General features: G+C 37.7%; 1 protein-coding gene across 3 annotated transcripts in view; it reads left to right on the forward strand.

Moving 5' to 3' along the window:
• LOC126829629 (uncharacterized) overlaps positions 1–21,241 on the forward strand; it is a 390,380-nt gene that overhangs the window by 329,420 nt on the left and 39,719 nt on the right. For all 3 annotated transcript variants that reach the window (XR_008788971.1, XM_050559609.2, XM_050559610.2), the window contains exon 10: positions 8,726–8,927. Coding sequence is in view for 2 of the 3 variants with exons in the window: in XM_050559609.2 (XP_050415566.2) it covers positions 8,726–8,927 (202 nt within the window). In the remaining variant the exon portion in view is untranslated. The remainder of the gene's footprint in view (positions 1–8,725; positions 8,928–21,241) is intronic.

A 21,241-nucleotide genomic window follows, 5' to 3' on the forward strand; every position in this document is an offset into this window, starting at 1 on the left:
AATCAATTCAAAGAGTTAAATGGTCTTTCTTGTCAGTTTTGGGCCATGATATTTGTGGGAATTAAGTCACGTAGCCAGATTTCTTCCTTATGCTGACGTGAACGCTTCAATCAAATCTGCCATACTACCTAATCTGTAAGATCTCGAAAGGTTGAATGGTTGGATCATGACTGTCTGTGCTAAGAGCATTAGCTTACAATCAAACTCATTTCTTAATGGAAGTCAGCAATTCTAGAAATGGAGATAATAATAAAAATGTGTGACCTTTTCTAGAAAATATTCTCTTTTGGGTTCAATTTATCAAATATAATAAACATTTTATTCTCCAGAAACTGTTATCAAGGGAGTGCATGTGGGTTACTTTTTATATTGGCTAAGGGGTGGTTGTTGGTATGTGTTTCGGGGGGGTGGTAGGGCAATGCATTCAAGATTTGGCAATTAAAGTTCCATATTGTATGATTTGTGCTAATTGGATATTGTCGATTGATATAACACGAACCCTATCGGTACTCGGCGTTCCGTTTTGCCCCCTTTCCCGATAGTCTTTTGAATGCTGTAGCTGCAACATTTTTAACCGAATTTTTTAAAAAAAATTGTTGTGACGCACCGACTTCGTGAGAGGACGACCCCTATCGATATTTATTATTCCACAACCTTTCGTTCCAGCGTTACGCCCCCTTTCTGAAAATCATGTGCACAGGATAGGGGCTACAGTCGTTAATGCATTTGTTTGATGGAGTTGTTTCAAATTAGGCACGAAGCATTGAAGTCTTTTCAAGACATAGCTGTTGTGTGGGCGTATTATCACGCATTCAACATTTACGGTCAATTTTTGGTCTAAATCTTTATTAAAAATATAGCGACTACAGGAACGCTGCAATAATGTGTATCTTGCACCTCGCAATTAAACAAACTATACATATTTGGAACACTAAAAAGCCGAGTAACACAAATTCACATAGTTCCGAGCAAAATGTTTGATTTAGGGCCAGATGAAAATCGTGGTAATTGTTAAGTAAATGCTTGGTCATACTAACAATTTTGAAGTTGACATGAAATTAAATATTGGCGAAAATACCTAATGCCTTCATATGTGGCCAATAATACTCTGTTGGTTAAAACATTTTAAATTAAATTATCAGTGAGCTGAAAATCGACTGCAATAGTAAGGATAACTCGTGTTTTCCTTCTTTTTATTTGCGTCACTTCCTGATTTGTCAATTCTTGCTACGGACCAACTGTAGCAAAGATCTCTGTCTTTATTTACCGGAAATCCACGGTGGCTAAGTTGGTAAGACGCTAGCTCGCTAGCCTGGAGGTCGTGGTTTCGCTCCTAGTGTTGGCCGAGAAAGTTCATCGGGATTTCCGGCCTGGTTTCTCCTTGTCAGTGGTGTAGGGCGGAGGTCCCATGTACACATTGGCGTGCAGGTGAAAGATACCTTGGCAGTTAGAATTCGATTTAAAAATAGGCCTTAGCGCCTCTGTCCGGGCAAACTTTCCCTCATAGCACACTGTATGAAATTTTGGTGTATAATAAATGTAAGGGGGCGCATCTATTTTAACATTATTTTTAATGTTGTTGTTCCTATTGAAAGTATATTGATTATGTAATGGATTTATAAATGTCATTTTGAGTACTGGGCCAACGTTCAATTTCAGTGAGAATTTTCCAAAGATAGTGTTTTTTTTACAAGTAAAGGCAATATTATTCCTAGCCTTATCGGTAGACGTTAAAACAAATACCTCTGTCTTCTATTAGCCATTCATGATTTCCGTGGTGCTGCTGAACAACTTCCAAGCAGTTTCAGCTAATCTAGCCTAGTCGTGGGGTGGGACAAGCAGTTTTAGGTGGCACAGATTTCAGCTAATCAAGTCTAGTTACGGTCTGGTAATTTATAGTGTACCCCACCACTAGAAATGCCTGTCAGAGTGTTTTTGTAATACTTGAAGGTGTAAGGTTCGCTGCTGTGCCATTTTCATGTGCCAATCTAGCCTCACGTATTCATGGCTAGAATTCCAGGCCTCAAAGATAAACATACCCACCACCAGATACCCGACAGACTTACATTCTGATGATACCAGATATGCATGCATTGATGATACCAATTAATTGGTGGCTAGCTTTTTTTTCGCACGTATACAGTGAATGTTCATTTTGCTCAGTAATCCCAGCCAGAATTTGGCTATTTTCTAAATTTGCGTTAAAGTTTAAAATATTTGTTTTAGAACTGAAATAAATTAACTATTAGTCAATCCAAACGCTAAAAACATCAACAGAATTGATTGTGTATATCGCGCATCATATGAGAAAATTGGTACAATTTTCAGCTAGGTTGACCCCCCGTGGGCTCCTGCTCCGTTAGTAACAAAAGGTAACTATAATAAAACCCTAATACATAAGTATAATACAATATTTGTAGCTGAGATAATAAATTCCCCATTAGAATTATATACACCAAATGATCTCCTGATACTGTATGGTTATAGGAAATGTATTTCAAAGCCATATAAAACAAAATGCTTAAAAATAAATAAAAAGACCCTTTTAGGCGATAATGAAATCGATAACTGCAACAAAAAAGACTACAAAACAATAATACGAAACGACATTATGAACAATTTGAAATAATTTTACAAAATGAACCACGAAGATTTAAAACCAAGAGATGTATATATTATAAACGAATAAACCCAGACTTCGTCAAACCCAACTCGATATACAAACGATAAGACGAACTTGGAAGTACAATTGACGACATTACAACCAAATCAATATTCAAACTGATAAATTTTACATGTATAGTCACAAAAACTAGAATGTTTCAATACAAATACATTCACAGAATAATATACACAAATTCTAAATTATACAAATTTGGTAAAGTGTCTACAACATAATGCGACTTTTGTCAATCAAGCATCAAAACCGTTAATCATTTATTTATTTTACTACCCTTGCTTACAAATGTTATGCAAAATACTTCACTATGTCCTGATTATTAATAACATTTATAATAATCTGTTTCCCTCTGTAATACATCTTGGTTTATACGAATCGCACGACTCTCTATCTAAGATGAATGATTCTAACTAAATAATATTCTTGAATCATTGCAATCATATTAACTAAATGCTATATATTAAGATCAAAATTATCAAAAAAAAATCCATGTAAAGAAAGTTTCTTATCGTTTCATTTATCAAGGTCGAATTTAGAACTTAATTTAAATAACGATTCTTCCGAAAAATAAATTATATATTAAAGGTCAATATTGATAACTAAGCGAAAGTAACTGTATTGTTGTATGTATATATATCTTTATTTTATATTAATATTATATGTATATTGCTACTATTGTATTTTGCTTATATTTTCCTTACTGTAGAAATTGTTTTTCAGTCAATAAAATTTATTGAAATAAAAAAAACCAAAAAAAAACCGCTTAAACTTCACATACGTTTATAATACCAGAAACCATTCGTGGACGATTGATGAGAAAATAAATATTAAGGCAAAACTGTAACCATGTGATCCACACACATTATTCAGACAAGTCACTAAACAGACGAGAATACATATCTACTTTAACAATCTGTCCTTTTGTAATGCGGTTCTAATCCGATTTAGATATTTCATAAACACAAAGACTAAATAAAACATTTGCTCGTTTCATTCATTAATATCAAAATGTAATAGATACTTCTAAAAATTGTCGAAGTAATGTTCTCGGCTAAAATTGTCCATGTAGAAATTAAAATGTCAGTCAACTAGCTCCGTGTCTGTTCTCAGGCGGGGATAATTGTAGACAGCCAGCGTAAGTTTCTTATGCGCTAATTCGAGCATGATCAACATTTCTCATTTGAGAACATGTAATTGATACATTTGTATTACAAAACATTTGTTCGAAATCAAGGGAGACACGTTTTCTTTTTACTGTAAAGAAAAAATAATACAGTGTTGATCTTTCCTCTTTTTTTCTTTTTTCGTTTGTCGGAACCCAGTCTGAAATAGCGTTAATTGGCTTGCTTATAATAGATGTAAAATGTTTATAAAATGAATCTATTGTTAACACAAGTCAACAGTAGAGTGGCCCACGGCCTCAATTATTTGTACTATATAAACTGACCTGTTTTAACAGCAGGCTGTCACATGAATCAAAACATCGTTTATGAGAAAAGTGCTCTCACGGGCTCGCTCGTGCACAGCAAACAATCACCCAAAATAGACGTTCACGTGACAATATTCATTCACTTATTTATCAATGAAGCCATGAAAAAAATTCTTCTTTACTCGTTGGAATTTTAAAAATAAGTAGTTACGAACTAGATTAAAATTTTGGCTAAAACTCAGCGATTTAATTTCTAAGTTAGTTGATTGTAACCAATGACGTATATATTGTAACGGTTCTCGGTTCAGAGTCAACTCATGTAGTTTCGTCCTTTTTCTATCTTTTAAACCCAGTCTCGCGGCAACATACCGACACTACAATACCGTGAAAGTTACTTTTATTTAACCGCAAAACCCTGTTGTTAGTTGCCGTGTTAGTGAGTTTAGAAGTTACAATGTTGCTAGCTCTAAATACGCCGAAAATTGAGACTGGAAATTACTTGAACGAAATGTATTTTCCTTAGTCTCGATTAACCAGACGTGTATGATTATAATAAAATTGCAGTACTGGTCACAAGACTCGAATTCTAATCATTTTAGGGCGCTGCGAATTTGGCCTCGGGTTTTGGTTCAATTTAATAGGAGGATGTGGTGTACAAAACGGCTATGCCATTAATCGTGTTTAGTATGCTTATGCTTTCGCGCGTTAAAAGTGCATTTGCAATTTCTAACATGATGGTTACAACACGTTTCGGTTATTATAAATTCAGCAACAACTCATTTTTCTAGAACCGAAATATACTGAGCGCCATGGAAAACGCATCACTTAGCTGTTCGTATAACAAAATGATCCTGTAAACATATCGTATTTATTTTGCTTCTTATTGTGAACAATATTCAAGTGGGAACACATCAATAACAACACATTTGTAAACTTATGGATGTTTAATCTGTAATCAACGGTACAAAGTCAGAGGGGCAAAACCAAAAGTACGACACAGATGTCAGTAGCGCGTGTGTCCTCCACGGGCTCTTACGCACGCTGTGCAGCGACGTCGCATGGAATTTACCAATGTTTGAAAGAAGGCCTGTGGCAAATTGTTCCATTCTTGGACAAGAGCAGCTTCTAAAGCAGCAATGGTTTGCATCTGTGGTCTCCGATACAGACGGCGTCCAATCTCATCCCAGACATGTTTTATCGGTGCCATGTCCGGAGACATGGCTGGCCAGTCCAAGACATTGATGTTGTTAGCAGCCAGGTAGTCCATACTAAAACGGGCGGTATGCGGACGTGCATTATCCTGTTGGAAGTGCTGAAGTTGTGGGTGCGCTCGAAACATCGGAACAACAATTGGTTGCAAGGCATCATCACGGTAGGCTACAGCATTAACGCGACCCCTGCAAATGTGTAGGGCGGTCCGGTGATGAAATGTGAAGCCTCCCCACACCATTACACTTCCCCCACCGCATCGATTCGTTTCGAAGACGCAGCAGTCTGCAAGACGTTCCCCATGACGTCTCCACACACGTTGACGGTCATCAGCGTGATAAAGATGAAAGCGACTCTCATCACTGAAGAGCACACTTTGCCAGTCTACTCTTCTCCATGTCTGGTGTCCTTGAGCCCATATCAAACGCCGCTGACGGTGATGATCCCTGAGAATAGCTCCAACATAAGGTCGTCGTGCACGGAGTCCTACTTCTCTTAGACGACGTACTGGTCCTTGTCTTCCGACGACTGCTGCACCTGTTCGAGTCGCTGGGCGGAATCTGTCCCGCAGATGAGTGACCCGGATGTAGCGGTCTTGAGCCTGGGTTGTAACGCGTTGTGGACCAGAACGTTGACGGTCACGTGTTGATCCACTAACTCGAACACGTTCCACCAACCTTACAATAGTGGACTGATGACAATTTAAGTGTCTGCCAATAACACGTGTAGACATGCCAGCCCTGGACATTCCCATGGCTTCATTCCGTTGATTTTCAGTAAGTCTCGGCATCTCTAGCTCGATTCCTTCACACGTCCAACAACAAATTACGACGGATTGACTTTTCACAGTTCATGTACTGCACATTAAGTTGAAAACATGCTTTTAAAGGGCTCACACACAATGCTGCACGTGAATATTGGGGTTTTCATGTGCATCTCGAGCAATTTTTTTTTTGCACACGGGCTGATATTTTTTGCGTTTGGGAGCATTGTATGAAACAATAGTTCATAGTATTGCATAATATTATACATACAAAACCACCTAGTAATAAAATATTTGGGAAAAAAAGTGATGCGTTTTCCATGGCGCTCAGTGGAGACTTTTGGCAAGAGGAATTTTCCCATCCGTATCACGTATCCGTATCGTATACGTGATACGTTGCGTCAAGGTAGTTTTAGAGTTTTGGCGGATTTTTGCGTCGCGTACGTATGAGTAACTGAGCTCAACTTAGTTCTGTTTCAGCATGATGGCAGATATCTACCAAGATCACCATCAGTACTAGTCAAGTGCCTATTAAAGTCTACAATTTCACGGAGGGAATGAAGTCGCTCGACAGTCGCTGAGCTATTAAAAAAAAATTAATGTCGAATCTTATTAAAAATCTTCGACTTCGACTCGACTGTAATTTTTGGTTTCACTAATGTATCATTTCATAAAGTTTATACCCCTTTACCACAGAATAAAATCATTTTCAGATATGCAAGGTTCCGCCTCTCTAAATTTAGCACGTAGATCAACCATCATGGTTAAAATTACATCAAATATACACCTTCGTGTTCTAGAATACACAAAGATTCATAAAAACGCTATGATACAACATTTCAGCGTCTAAAAGAAGCAAAAAAAAACGTAAAAAGACACGACAATGTTATACGGATCTGTTCCGTATGAAAGCTGTTCGATACGTGCTGCCGTATCCGTGTGTCGTATCACGTATGAGAAATACACACATTGATGACGTCACTGGCAAAATCCATACGGATACGCGATACGGACCAGAAATTTACGCTTGCCAAAAGTCTCTATTGACTCGTACGTAACTAACGTACGAAAATTAATTGGTGGCTAGCTTTTTTTTTCGCACGTATACAGTGAATGGCCATTTTGCTCAGTAATCCCAGCCAGAATTTGGCTATTTTCTAAATTTGCGTTAAAGTTTAAAATATTTGTTTTAGAACTGAAATAAATTAACTATTAGTCAATCCCAACGCTAAAAACATCAACAGAATGTATATCTGAAAAAAGACACGACCGACGCACAAAATACTGCCAAGATGGCAGCCTTTATGAACAACCATTTGCAGACGCTGGCATTGTAGACGACGTCAATTCTATGAGTTGTAGATGTTATTTTTGTGAAAAATCATTGGAAGAAGAGAGAAATTGTGACTGGGCGAATTATATAGTCTTTATGGGTGCAAAGGAAACAATGCTGAAGATAAACTTATTGTTTACAATGTAGCGTGTTGTTGACCTCATGACCCATTGACATCAATGTCATGACCTGTGATGTGTAGATCACGTGATATGGATATCATGGCTATTGACTGTGTATGAGATACTTCTCCGCAGGTAGCGTGTCTCAGATGTTCAGAATGGCATTGACTGTTTCATAATTATTAAAAATATGAAAACGCGACACAATGCGTAAATTGTGCGTCTTACTTTCAAAAACAATAGCTATCTAATAGAAATTTCCAGATTAATACACAATGCGACACAACCAACCATTAAGTGGTAATTCAAACTTAAATTACTCTAATATTTCACTAAAAGATCCTTATTGTAGAACGTCCAACTTATAATATTAGGCATTTTTATGCAGGTTGTTTTTAATAACAGGATTTTCATGTGATAAAACGGATCGAAGAATTTTTCGAGACACATTGTCACCTATCGACTTCTATTTTTAGACTATCTGGCGCCTCAAATAACCCAACCATATCAAAAAGAATGCAGTTCCACCTTGAAATGGGTTCAATTGATATACGGTTTATTCTATAATTTATAAGACAGTTTCGAGCGCAATGTGTTAGGAGTAGCATTTTTTACTTCTAAGTAGATTCTTATACGGAATTCCGGGTGCAATGATAAGACATTTGGACCACTGCTGTGGAACCGATTTGAAAATGCTTCAGGCTTGTATTTTTGCGCGTGTCGTGTGCTCTGTTTTTGATGTGTATAATTTTTATATTTGTCTGTGATAATTATATGAGTACGACAAGCACTCTCTACATACTGCGTTTGTAAACCACGATATTCCCCCTTATTAGAGAGTTTTAACTATTGCATGTAAACGTTAACAAATTCAGCCGAAAAAATAACTGATAAATACAGACAATCTCTCTCTTTAACTAAGGATTGCGCACGCGTACAAATGTTAAATTCAATCGTTAATTGTACGTACGTAAAAACGAAGAATCCCGACTGCGGAAATTAAGAATTCGTTTTTCAGAGCAAAATTTGAAACTTTGATGTGACCAGGAAACATAACTCTTTTTGATGATTTAATATACTGCTCTAACGCCACTTGGGAGATCAACTTTTCAACATATTAGAAAAGCCCATCCAAATGCTTGGTGAGAATAGAATATGAATCACTGTCAGTTTATTCTTTACTTTCCAGAGCATAATACTTCAACGAGGCAGAGGTGTTATTTTGATCCCAAACTGCACGGCAAGTGGGTTCTGTACGATACAGATAGGATAGAAGATGTAACAATAGAGAGGAAACGAGCTGTTTTTAGTGCATTTGGACAATATTATTGCAGAGAAACTGGAACCAATGAAAACCAATACAAGGCGGTTTCTATCTTTACTAATGGATGGTAAGTCATACTAAATATTACCTGACAGCAACCTATAAATAACATTCTAATTAGTATTCTATATAGAATTATTTGGGGACATTTGTTGTGCATGTTATATGACATCCATAGCTCAGGATTCTTTGTAATATCAAGTTATATGCATTGTACTTCATATTGTGAACCGTTGTCTTGCAACTACGACCATCAAAAGGGCGTATGACTATATTTTCTGGAACCTTAAGATAGACGAAAAGACGCGAATAGTCCAAATTAAACGACAGTCGTTTGCGCCGGCTGAGTCCAGTATACACGGATCTAGTCACTCTAGATAGACAAAACTATTTTCTGGAACCTTAAGATAGACGAAAAGACGCGCATAGTCCAAATTAAACGACAGTCGTTTGCGTTGCGTCGGGTGAGTCCATTATACACGGATCTAGTCGCTCTAGATCAGTGATTCTCAAATAGTGTGCCACGAAATATTGAACGGCACACTAAGAAAATGTGAAAAACCACGTGACCCCAATTGAGTATTCACTGGTGTCTACTGGTAAGTTCATAGCTGTGTTTTTCTTTATTTAGTTTGAGTCATTCTATGTGTCTATGACTGTTTTTATTTTGCAAAATTCAAATATTTTTCACATATATTTAGCCAGGTTTTGCAAGGTGTGACGTTGGCACAAAAAGGTTGAGAACCACTGCTCTAGATACACAAAACTGTACATCATGGATACATTTCAACTATCTTACATAATTACGATACTCTACTATTAAATATAAATTGGGTCTGTTTTGCCCATATCTCGGTTATTTCTGAACGGATCTTCCTTCGTCGGGTCTTCAATTTGGACAAATCCCATAGGGGCTATCACTTACGGTTTTTCGGAATTAGTTTTAGCATGAAAGATTTGCGAAAGTTTTCTTCGGAGCTTTTTCGACATTCAAGATGGCGTATCTCCATCAGTATTTGAGGTATTAAGTAGAAACTTGGTAGGAATAAGGAACATGTCATAGATGCCTTTAAAATAGCATATTGCAATTTTTGTGACGGTTTAGGAAATATTCGGACATTTTTGAGGCCTTCCGATTTTTCCCGAACATGAATAGTTCTCTCTTTTTGTTCTAAACAATATTTATTCACAGAAACTGGATTGGAGAACAGGCAGAAGCCTATAAACCCCCTCTCCATAAAATACTCTTCAAAAAAGTAGGGGATATTCAGAAACAATACAAAACTGCGGAATGCACTGCTGTTTTTTTATTAGAGGTAACCAGTGTATGTTAATAACAGGCCAATTGCCTACACATGAACGTAAACAGTTCATATGGGCGGCTTATCTGACAGCCCCATTTCACTCGCAAAGAGATCCACTGTCAAAAGTGTCAGCAATTCGTCGTGGCATGCTCCTAATCAACCGTCCAATCATGATTGACCCACTCCTCTTGCAGTGCCACGGCGAATTCTTGCAGTGTTGTCCCAGACATGCTCTATAGGGGGAAGGTTTGGGCCCATGGCTGGCCAAAGGATATGGACAGTATAGTGACGCTGGAGGCAGACATTCACGACACGAGCGCGGTGGGCACGGGCATTATCATCTTGAAAGATGAAACGTCGACCTGCAGGTTGAGCAAAGGGCAGAACTATCGGTGTCAGGATGTGGTCACGGTAGTACACACCAGTGACCCATCCTTAAACAATATGCAGGTCCGTTCTGCCAGTCATGGTGATTCCTCCCCACACCGTAACAGAACCACGCCCGAATCTGCCATGCTGTCTGACGTTAACGTTTATAGCATGACGCTCATTTACACGCCTCCAAACGCGAACACGCCTATCGGTGAAATCCAGAGAAAATCTGGACTCATCTGAGAACATTACATACGCCCATCGACGATTACCCCAATTTCTACGCTGCCTACACATTGACGCCTGTTTGCCATGCTGGCGAGTTAATGGAGGCACAACATGGGCTGCATGTAGCCGATTTCTCTCATCGGCTACACGTTTACGGAAAGCTGATTGACCGTTTGTCCTCGATTTGGCAGGACCTGTGTACGAATGTATCGATCCTAGGCTTGTTTGGTGGCTCTAGGACGACCTGAACGAGGTCTATCATCAGCATTGTGTGTTTGTTGGTACCGGTTCCACAGTCTGTTGATCACAGACTGTGACACATTAAGCATGTTGGCTACTGCTCGCTGTGTAGAACCCATTTGAAGCATGCCAACAGCACGAAGACTTTCATCATGTTGAAGACGTCTCATTGCAAATTAAACTTAACACACTAAAGCAAAGATACGCTAAACAGTAAATCTTATGCAAGAACCGATAGGAAAGCAAACATGGATAAGATAAACCAGCACGCGGCAGTTTTCATCAACCCTTCCTTGAAGTGTCAAATTTGACAATGACGCCCCACCCCCCTCACGTGTATGGTACTATTGCGTGTCGCATGTGCAGCTCAGTTGATCGGTTGGGGCAATAAGTTCTTCATCTGTGAAAATACTTGAAAAGCATGTCAAGTATCCATGACTATTTATCATATCACAACCTGCATAGGTATTTGCATCTGAATATCCCCTACTTTTTTTGAAGAGTATAGTACAAACATAAATATATATTGAAAAGATGTAAAAAAAAAAGAAAAAAGTAGAGGAACGATTAAATTATAAGATGGCTATATACACTATATACACGATATGTACAAACCACAGTCAGAAGATTTATATTTCATACATTTTCATAAGGAGTTTTCAAAATCTTTGGGAGATATCGAGGAAGTTATGTACTACAAAAAATTTTTTATTCAGAATTGTTTCTGCCTTCATTTCCGAATAATACATTATGAGAATTTTGATAAAGTTGTTGGAGTTTTGATATTATCGCAGATCGTACATCTGAATGTAAGGGGCAAATTAAAAGAAAATGTTTAGAGTCTTCAAAATCGTGACCACAATCGCATGTAGGGCTGTTAGAAATATGTCTGATGAAACGATGTCCGTTTAAATCACTGCAAGAGAGTGGTGAATTTGATTTTTCCTGCTGCCAGAGTAGTATGTTGAAGGTATAATTTGATCAAGGTAGCCGAGTTTAGATTTCAAAGAGGATACAGTAGGTAAGTTTCTATTAGATAGACCGAGTAGATTCCTTTCCCTAATTGTAGATGGTATAAAAGAAGAAGAAAATAAAGATGTTCTGCAGAAATATGTTGGGAAGTTGCTTTGGCTTCGTAGTCGATAAGAATTTATATACTCTTCAAAAAAAGTAGAGGATATTCAGAAAGAATACAAAACTGCGGAAATGCACTGCTGTTTTTATTGGAGGTAACCAGTGTATGTAAATAACAGGCCAATCTTCTACACATGAACATAAAAAGTTCATATGGGTGGCTTATCCGACGGCCCCATTTCACTCGCAAAGAGATACACTGTCAAAAGTGAAAATGGACGTTTTTGATTTTTGTCTTAATAATGAGTAATTGCTCCACCAATCCTCAGACATTCAGCAATTCGTCGTGGCATGCTCCTAATCAACCGTCCAGTCACGATTTGGGCAATCTGATCCACTCCTCTTGCAGTGCCACGACCAATTCTTACAGTGTTGTCAGTTGACGTTGACGAACACGTCTCCCGATCAAATTAAACGTAACACACTAAAGCAAAGATACACTAAACAGTAAATCTTATGCAAGAACTGATAGGGAAGCAAACATGGATAGGATAAACCAGCAAGCGGCAGTTTTCATCAACCCTTCCTTGAAGTGTCAAATTTGACAATGAACCCCTCTCACGTGTATGGCGCTATTGCGTGTCGTATGTGCAGCTCAGTGGTTCTGTTGGGGCGATAAGTTCTTCATCTGTGAACATACTCTCAAAGCATGTCAAGTGTCCATGACTATCTATCATATCACAACCTGCATAGGTATTTTGAGGAAGTGCGCGCTTGCATTTGATGGGTCAATTCACAGGACAAATCCTACGAGAATAGGACTTGTTCTAAACCGACAAATTTTCCCGTTCACATGAAAGGATTTAGCTTATGGATATAAAACCTCAGGATAAATCTATTAGTGTGACTCATCCATTTTAAAGAGATACACTGTCAAAAGTGAAAATGGACGTTTTTGATTTTTGTCTTTATAATAAGTAATTGCTCCACCAATCCTCAGACATTCAGCAATTCGTCGTGGCATGCTCCTAATCAACCGTCCAATCACGATTTGGGGCAATCTGACCCACTCCTCTTGCAGTGCCACAGCCAATTCTTGCAGTGTTGTCGGTTGACGTTGACGTTGACGTCGACGAACACGTCTCCCGATCAAATTAACCCTTTCGAACCCAAGCACAGAACGGCATTAGCAAAAATTATTTCCCTTTGCAAATATATCAGGAATAGCACACTTTCAAAGGAAAAATAAGTTATTTTCGTCAATGTAAAAATTTTCGGGTATATTTTAAATGATGCCAATCAGCATCACCGGGTTTGGGACATAAAAAACTCAAAATTAACAAAGTTTTCAAAACTTTTATTAACATCCATAACATTATTCAATTTAGTTATTTTAGTTATAGTAATACAACAGTAAGACATCTGGGTGAATACAGACTCATTTTTTGTGATACAAGTAGAAACAGTTATTGTCTTTGCTGAGACATAATCCGATTCTACATTTCATACACTTTATGCGGGTCTGAGCTCTCTGACAGAACCTACATCTTAACCGAGCCTCACTGTGCTCTGGCCAGTGTCCGTACCCATCGTACTTCGCATCATTGACTGGATTAGGCATAATTCTTTTTGGGGCAGTTGGTAGGGCCAACTCATCGTCGCCAACGCTTGATCTGCCGCGTTTCGGTTTGGCGTAAATTAATCCATTGGCTATTTCTAGCTTAAAATCCACAAGTGCAAGGGCTTTTTTTGGTCGACTGTCGGGTGGAATTCTATCGAATTCTCTCCTGTACAGTAACCATGAATTAGTGACCCCTAAATCAAACAAGTAAAACAATATGCGCATATACCATCTAGGTGACCGCAGATTTATGCGATAAAGCTCTAAAAGTATATCGCACAAATCTACGGCGCCCGTAAACTTATTGTACAATATTTGGCCTATCCACCATTACATGTTGCTTAACTTTAGTAGTTGGCTCGGCTCCTACATATGACGATACCAGGGTAACCACTTTGTTGTCGTACCAGTTGACAGCCAGAACATTTTTATCAATGGCTAATTTGGAATCATACGACCCCCTGCCTGAAACTTTTAGCTCTTTTTCGCTTTTCATCAGACAACCTCTAAGGCGATCTCGACGGATTGTTCCAACGCAGAGTATACCTAATCAGTTCGCTAATCAGTTCGACACTGCTGAACCAGTTGTCTTTGAAGACTTTGTAATTTTTTCCTTCAAGACCCTGCGTGAGACGCTGAACAATTTGACCTCCGACTCCAAGGTCATTATTAACGACAGCGGTATTTGGTATTGTACCTTTTCCCTGATATAGTTCAAAGTCATGAATATGCCTGATTGACTTGCTCGCGAAAAAACTTTGTAACCCCACTTGTGGGGTGTGTTCTTATTGTATTGTTTTAATGAGCCGCGTCCCTTGAAGGGGATAATCTGTTTATTAATAGTTTGATGTTCCTCTGCTTCTATTTTGTTACAGTTTTTTCTCACATACTCCAGCAGGGGTCGTACCTTGTATATCTTATCATATCCGGGTTGACCACGTTCAACCATATTGGCATTGACAAATCAAATTGGTTTCTTGCCATACAGTCGGCAATTGGCGCATAGCGGGTTCGACGATCCCATATCATTTTCTTTGATGGAAATCCAGCAATAGAGGTATGCATAAGGATTCCAAGGAATTTGCGCATTTCTTCAAGATTTGTATTGATTGCTATCCCACTTTTTTCTCATAGATATAGATATTTCGCATAGATATTTGTCTGTTCAGCAATGTAATGTAAAATGTCGTCGCCGATTATCTCTGGTTGGTAGTTCTCTAGTACGCCATACCAAAATCTTAGGTTTTTGGGGTTTTGCAGCAGTTTGAGCAGTTGTCTGAAAAGTAGACGGTGCCACTTCCTCATCACATGGCAAGGTATCGACATCATTAATCAATTCAAATGTCCGATGTCGCCTTGAATCACCAGTGGGCAGTGCTTCTTCCTCAAGTTCACCACTTTCTACAGACTGCTGAGAATCAGGATACCAACCATCATCACTGTCATCGGCGTCACTTTCATATTCTGATACATCACCATCTGGTATTGCAGCAATGACATCATCCACAGTCAGACGCGACTGTCCTCTGTGTATCAAGTTTGCAGCTCTTAACTTATTTGAACTCTGAAACATAAATAATAAATCATTAAATACATGAATATAAAAATGACTAAAAGCGACAATCCCACTCTTGCTCACTAAACAAAATGTATTTTTCTAAGTTCTAAATGGGTTAGTACACTACCTTTAGTTTAAATCATCCCCTTAACTTTTATTATAGTAGTCTAAGAGTTTCGAAAATATTGCAAAACACAATTTAATTTTTATAAGGTACGTACCATATAAAAAGTTTTCTGTATAGGAAGAAGCTGATAAGTGCAGTTCCGGTTTCTAACAATAGCCTTTGACGTAATATACATATCAAATAATCGGTTTTCGTAGAATGTTTTACCAATCGCTTTTACTAACTTTTAGTTTTTATATTTCTAGATAATAAGTAAGCCGTAATTGTTCCATTTTTTTTAAAAAAAAGAATAGGTTAATTCAGATGAAATATATAGCACTAATAAATTGAATATTTTCTTGGTTACAACAAGAATGGGAATGTACCTTTGATCATCCACACCCAATCCACACAGCTAAAAATACAAATAAACCACACATCCCCAGGAGAGAATTTAGGCGACAAATTATTTGCGAACCAAAGTTTAAACGAAAAAAATATTAAAAACTTTATGATAATCTCAAAATAACGCTATGTCCAATAAAGATCTATCTCAAAATATACATCACGATCCAGCGATGCCAAGTGATGCCGATTGGCATCATCAATATTAACTCCAGCATGCATGCCTATGTATGGTACGTACTGGGTAGTTTATATGCTAAACAGATTCTCTAGATGATAAATTAACATTATAAAAGTTATCTATGTGACAGTAGATTATTATAAAGAACAACTTACCAGTTTTTGTAGTAAAGGTTTTGATTACATCTTTTCCATGGGTGCAGCCATTGTTGTTTATCATACAATGTACAACAATGTATCTTTTGGGTACATTACACCGGCCAAATGGCATCATTTGATTGCAGTGAACATAATAAGCCATTCAAATCATGAATATTTAAACTTATATTTTCTAAGCATTGTACTAAATATGTGCTTGCCAATTGGCACTCCTGGGTCAGAAAGGGTTAAACGTAACACGCTAAAGCAAAGATACAGTAAATCTTATGCAAGAACCGATAGAAAAGCAAACATGGATAGGATAAACCAGCAAACGGCAGATTTCATCAACCCTTCCTTGAAGTGTCAAATTTGACAATGAACCCCTCCCACAGATGGCGCTAATGCGTGTCGCATGTGCAGCTCAGTCGTTCTGTTGGGGCGATAAGTCATATCACAACCTGCATAGGTATTAGCATTTCAATATCCACTACTTTTTAAAAGAGTATATAAGGTGGTATCAGGTGAAATACGTATTCGGTTTATGATTTTGTAGAATAAAATTAATTTATGTCGCCTTCTTCACTCCTGTCTGCAGTGTGACTTGTACCTTTCACAACACCGCATATAGTCCTGAGTGCATCTAATTATAAAAGTTCTAATTGATGTGTTACTTCGGCGGTACTCCTATCCCAAATAGCGCCACAGTATTCGAAATGAGGAAGAATATATGAGGTATACATGGTTTGGAGAGATCTACGGCTTAACCTATATTTTAATGAGCGAAGACAATTTACCAGTTTACTTGTTTTAGCCAAAATCTTATTTATATGTGTATCCCACGTGCAGTTTGTTTGGAAAGTCAGCCCCAGGTGATTTGTGCTCAGAAACTTCTTTAATTGCAACATTGTCTAGATGTAGTGTCGGAAGAAATGAATTCTTTTTATTTGCTAGTGCTAATGTTTCAGTTTTCAGCGGGTTAAAAAATACAGGCCACGTCTTAACCCAAATATTTATTCTCTTTAGATCACCATTTAAGACTTCTGCACATTCAGTTGTGTCATTTACTTTCATTTAAAATACAGATGTGACGTCATCCTTTAATGTTGGCGTACCATTATTTCCAATAATGTATGGGCAACTTGCCAATCTTACATTATCTATACTAGATGAAATATTGGACTCGCGTGACGTATTTCATTGAAAAGCACATGCGGGACAGTGTCTGTATTTTAAGTTGTTTAATGGTCTCGAGCTAAAAACATTGCGTAATATATTGAAACAACACTCGGCGAACGCCTCGTGCAGTAACAATATATTACTTAATGTCTCGCTCTCGACCATTAAACTATACATAGTGTCATCAGCGAATTATCTAATATTTGGTTTTATGCTATTTATGATGTTGTTGATGTATATAATGAAAGGTAATAAACCGAGAACGGAGTCCTGCGGAACACCAGCAGGGAGCGTTAATGGCTCAGAGGAAGCCAACAATATCCTTCTGTTGTTTGTTAAACAAGTAGTCTCTGAACCATTCTAACAAGTCTCCTCTGGTCCCAACGGCCCCAAGCTTATGGCAGAGTGCAGCATGCCAAACTATGTCAAAAGCTTTACTGATGTCATAGATTTTGATTATGATGCACAATGAAGAAACTGGTCTGTAATTTCCGCACAGTGATGGGTCGCCTTTGGTATGAATTGCCTTTACATTTGCTTATTTCCAAATCTTAGGAACGGTTTTTAGCTCAATTGAAAGATTAAACATGTTACATAAAGGTTTGCTAATTTCGAAGCACATAGATTTGAGGAAGTTTCCACTGATGTTATCAGGGACTGCAGCGTTTGACGTATCAGTAATGGAAATCATGTCTTCAACCTCTTTAGGTGTTAATTTTAGGTGACAAAGTGAAAAAGGATTTTATTCGAGTTCGGGAAGTTGTGCATTTATGTAGTCAAGCTGTGATTGGCTAATAAAGTATTCGTTTAAATAGTTATCTCCATTTTAATAATAGACTAAAAATTACATGGCGAATTTAGCCCCGGTTATTATCTTTCATTTTCAGAGACCTTCTTCCATAACATTTTCAACCGCTTGGTCGCCATATTGGATTTTACAAAAAAGCTTCAAATCGATACTCAGCCGCCATCTTCCATCCGTATTTTGTAAAGTTTTTCTTGTTTCGAGTTTTTTTTACTTCCGGCCCCACTTTGAAATTTTCAACTTTTAAAGCCCGCTATCACGTGATCTTGTAATTCAGTGAACCTTGACCTATACATGTAAAAATACCTTAACCTCTACTAACAACTAATATCAAAAAGTTCGAACTTGAAGTAGAACTTCCGGTTTTATCAAGAGTTCAAAATGGCAGGTTTTTTCCATGTTATTAGGTATTAGATGATACTATACTTAATAGTTCATGGTGCATCTTGATTGTAGACGTAACCTGATGTGAATGGGCGTGACAAGCGTATAGTGGTATAGTATACAGTAGCGCAGCATTATGCAAAAATGTTTAAACCATCTTAATAGCGATTTGCCGGTCAAGTGTTCTATTCAATCTTTCAATCATTAAGAGTTCTTTGCAGAAGTGAATAATGTTCATTATGCGTGCAAAATTTAGTGCGAGTTGTTTCCCATGTATCATCTTGTTGCAAACTAGTCTGGACACCAACAAGGCTGAACATATTATTTCGCAACACAGAATAGTGGCCCTTGGATACAAACGTCCAAAATAAACTCCCTTACTCACAACACACTATTTTACTGCCAATACCCCTTTAAATCATACACCCGCGTGTAATCATGTAAACGAACATTTAAATTTCGTCACTTTCTTGTCCAATTGTGGTTACACCTACAGACAAAACGATAACAGTTGTGGAGAGCTATTATCTCTCTATTGAAACAGACAGCGTTTACCGGAACATTATATCGATATGTAAATGTTTCATTTACACCACCATACACACATTATGCCGTATTACGTTTAGTAATAAAACACTTCGCCGTTTTATAAACGTAAACATTGTAAACGATTTGTACCTTCGTCTAACGTCCTTGGCCTTATACTAGAGAGTGAGAGAGAGAGAGAGAGAGGGGGGGGGGGGGTAACGTCCACTCGACACAAACTAGATCATTTCGGGACTAACATATGGTTTAATGTTATTTCAATAGTTCGCTTGCGCTTAGGGGTCATTAGCAGTGGGAGGAAACCAGAGGACCCGAAGAAAACCCACGAGGTTGGACAGGCGACCTTACTCCTTGTCACGTACAAGCGGAGATTCGAAACCACGCCAGTTGACTCAATAACAGGCCTTATAATACAGCACGCACGTGCTAACCATTCGACCCCCCCCCCCCCCCATATCAATGAGCAAAGTGTTAATTTTTAATTCAAACAACTGTGGAATAAAGAGTAATTCATATCTGAATACAAAATTAATGAGGTGTCATTTACGTGATTTAATAATATCAAAACATAAATTATTCATGAACTGTCGTATTCAGCACCTCCGTTGAGCGGTAATTCGACACAGAAAGGTAAATAAAGTTGCAGTAAATACTTTTTGACTTATACTATCACAATTATCGATAAATCAGTTGTTAAGTCGTAATATTTTTGACTATTGACCTTCATTTGCATAAAATGTCACATCTTTTAATATCAATATTATTCAAATGGAGCATTCTATCAATTGATGAAAACAGAACTGTCAAAATCTAAGCTATCGTGGCTGCCGTTGACAAGTGTTGGTAAATGTTAGCAAAAAAACTTGTTTCTAAATTTTGGATAGATTATTATTCATTTATGTTAGAATAATAAGCATTTTTAACGTTTGATATATAATCTGTTACCTAAATATAATTTTGGTATGGTAAATTCTTTTCTATGGAGTACCATTTGCAACACATCATATGTTCCAATCAAATATTCAGCTGGACATTTCCACATTCAAGTCTGGGCTAATAGTGTACAATTTCAAAAGATTAAACACAGTGATGAGTGTGAATAAATATTTTATAAAATTTATTACAATATATATTAATTTAAAACTTGTTAAATACGTCCAATGTTTAATTGTCAGTGTATCTTTATGCTTCCAGTTTCGAAGGGTGAATTAAGAAGTCATAAAATGTTAACAATGTGTATTCATTACAAAAGCAGTTTCAAGGAAATTTTGATTTATTATTTTCCATATAGACCCGAAATATTTCATCCAAATGATGTTTATGGTGGTACTCCATACAAAAAGTCTGAAAGTAGTCCCTAGATGACCTGGCGCCTGGTACGTTCGGGCATTTTTATGCGCGAACTCTTAGGTTTTTTTTACTGGCATGCGCACAGGTACTATTTCTTTTTCTTTTAACAAGTACCCAAATCGGGGATTTCGTGCGGAGGTAGTTCGGAGGTAAACAGTCTGTGAAGTACAACACTTGCCACTGTACCTGTGTATCGCTAATTATAAACCGAATGTGTGAAGACAGTTCATACATATCACTCAAAAATTTTTCAGTACAAACTCAGTTAATTCACGCTCGATTTGCTACTAAACAAACCCATGGGTTTATTTTCTCAACAGTGTGACCCGAAGTGACCGCGGATTTATTGACCTTGTATGAACTTATCCATAGCTATATCCTTACACCGAGAGAAATTATCTAGTCTCGGTGAAAAGAACCATGGTCATCTGGTAGAAAATTACTTTTGTATTTTTTGGAACGGAAAACCGTGTTTTTAGAAGCAAACTAACCTGCCGCACATGAGGAAGTCATTATACTAATAATAAAAGGCGAGACCTCTTTTTGCGGCGCAGGCTTATCACTGAGTAGTAAACCGTCCACAAACAATAATATAGGAAGCCTAGTGACGAGTGTAGTAAGTAGGCTATAGACTATAGGTTTGAGTCGAGATTACTCGCTTTCAGTTTACTCTGTTTTTGCGATAACCAATTATGTGAGAAATACCATACTGACATTCGGTTTTTAAAAGTTGTACGCGAACTAAATGCGTTTGTTAGATACTGACAGAGCAGCCCCGAGTCGAACAATCGCCGCCCGAGCTGTCTTCGTCAGCTAGTTTCACAATATCGTGCAATAGGTGTATTAATGTGATTTTTAGGTTTAACCCCGCAAACAATGCCAAAATAGTGT

This window comes from Patella vulgata, chromosome 8, assembly GCF_932274485.2.
Source record: "Patella vulgata chromosome 8, xgPatVulg1.2, whole genome shotgun sequence".
Taxonomy (NCBI): Eukaryota; Metazoa; Mollusca; class Gastropoda; family Patellidae; genus Patella; species Patella vulgata.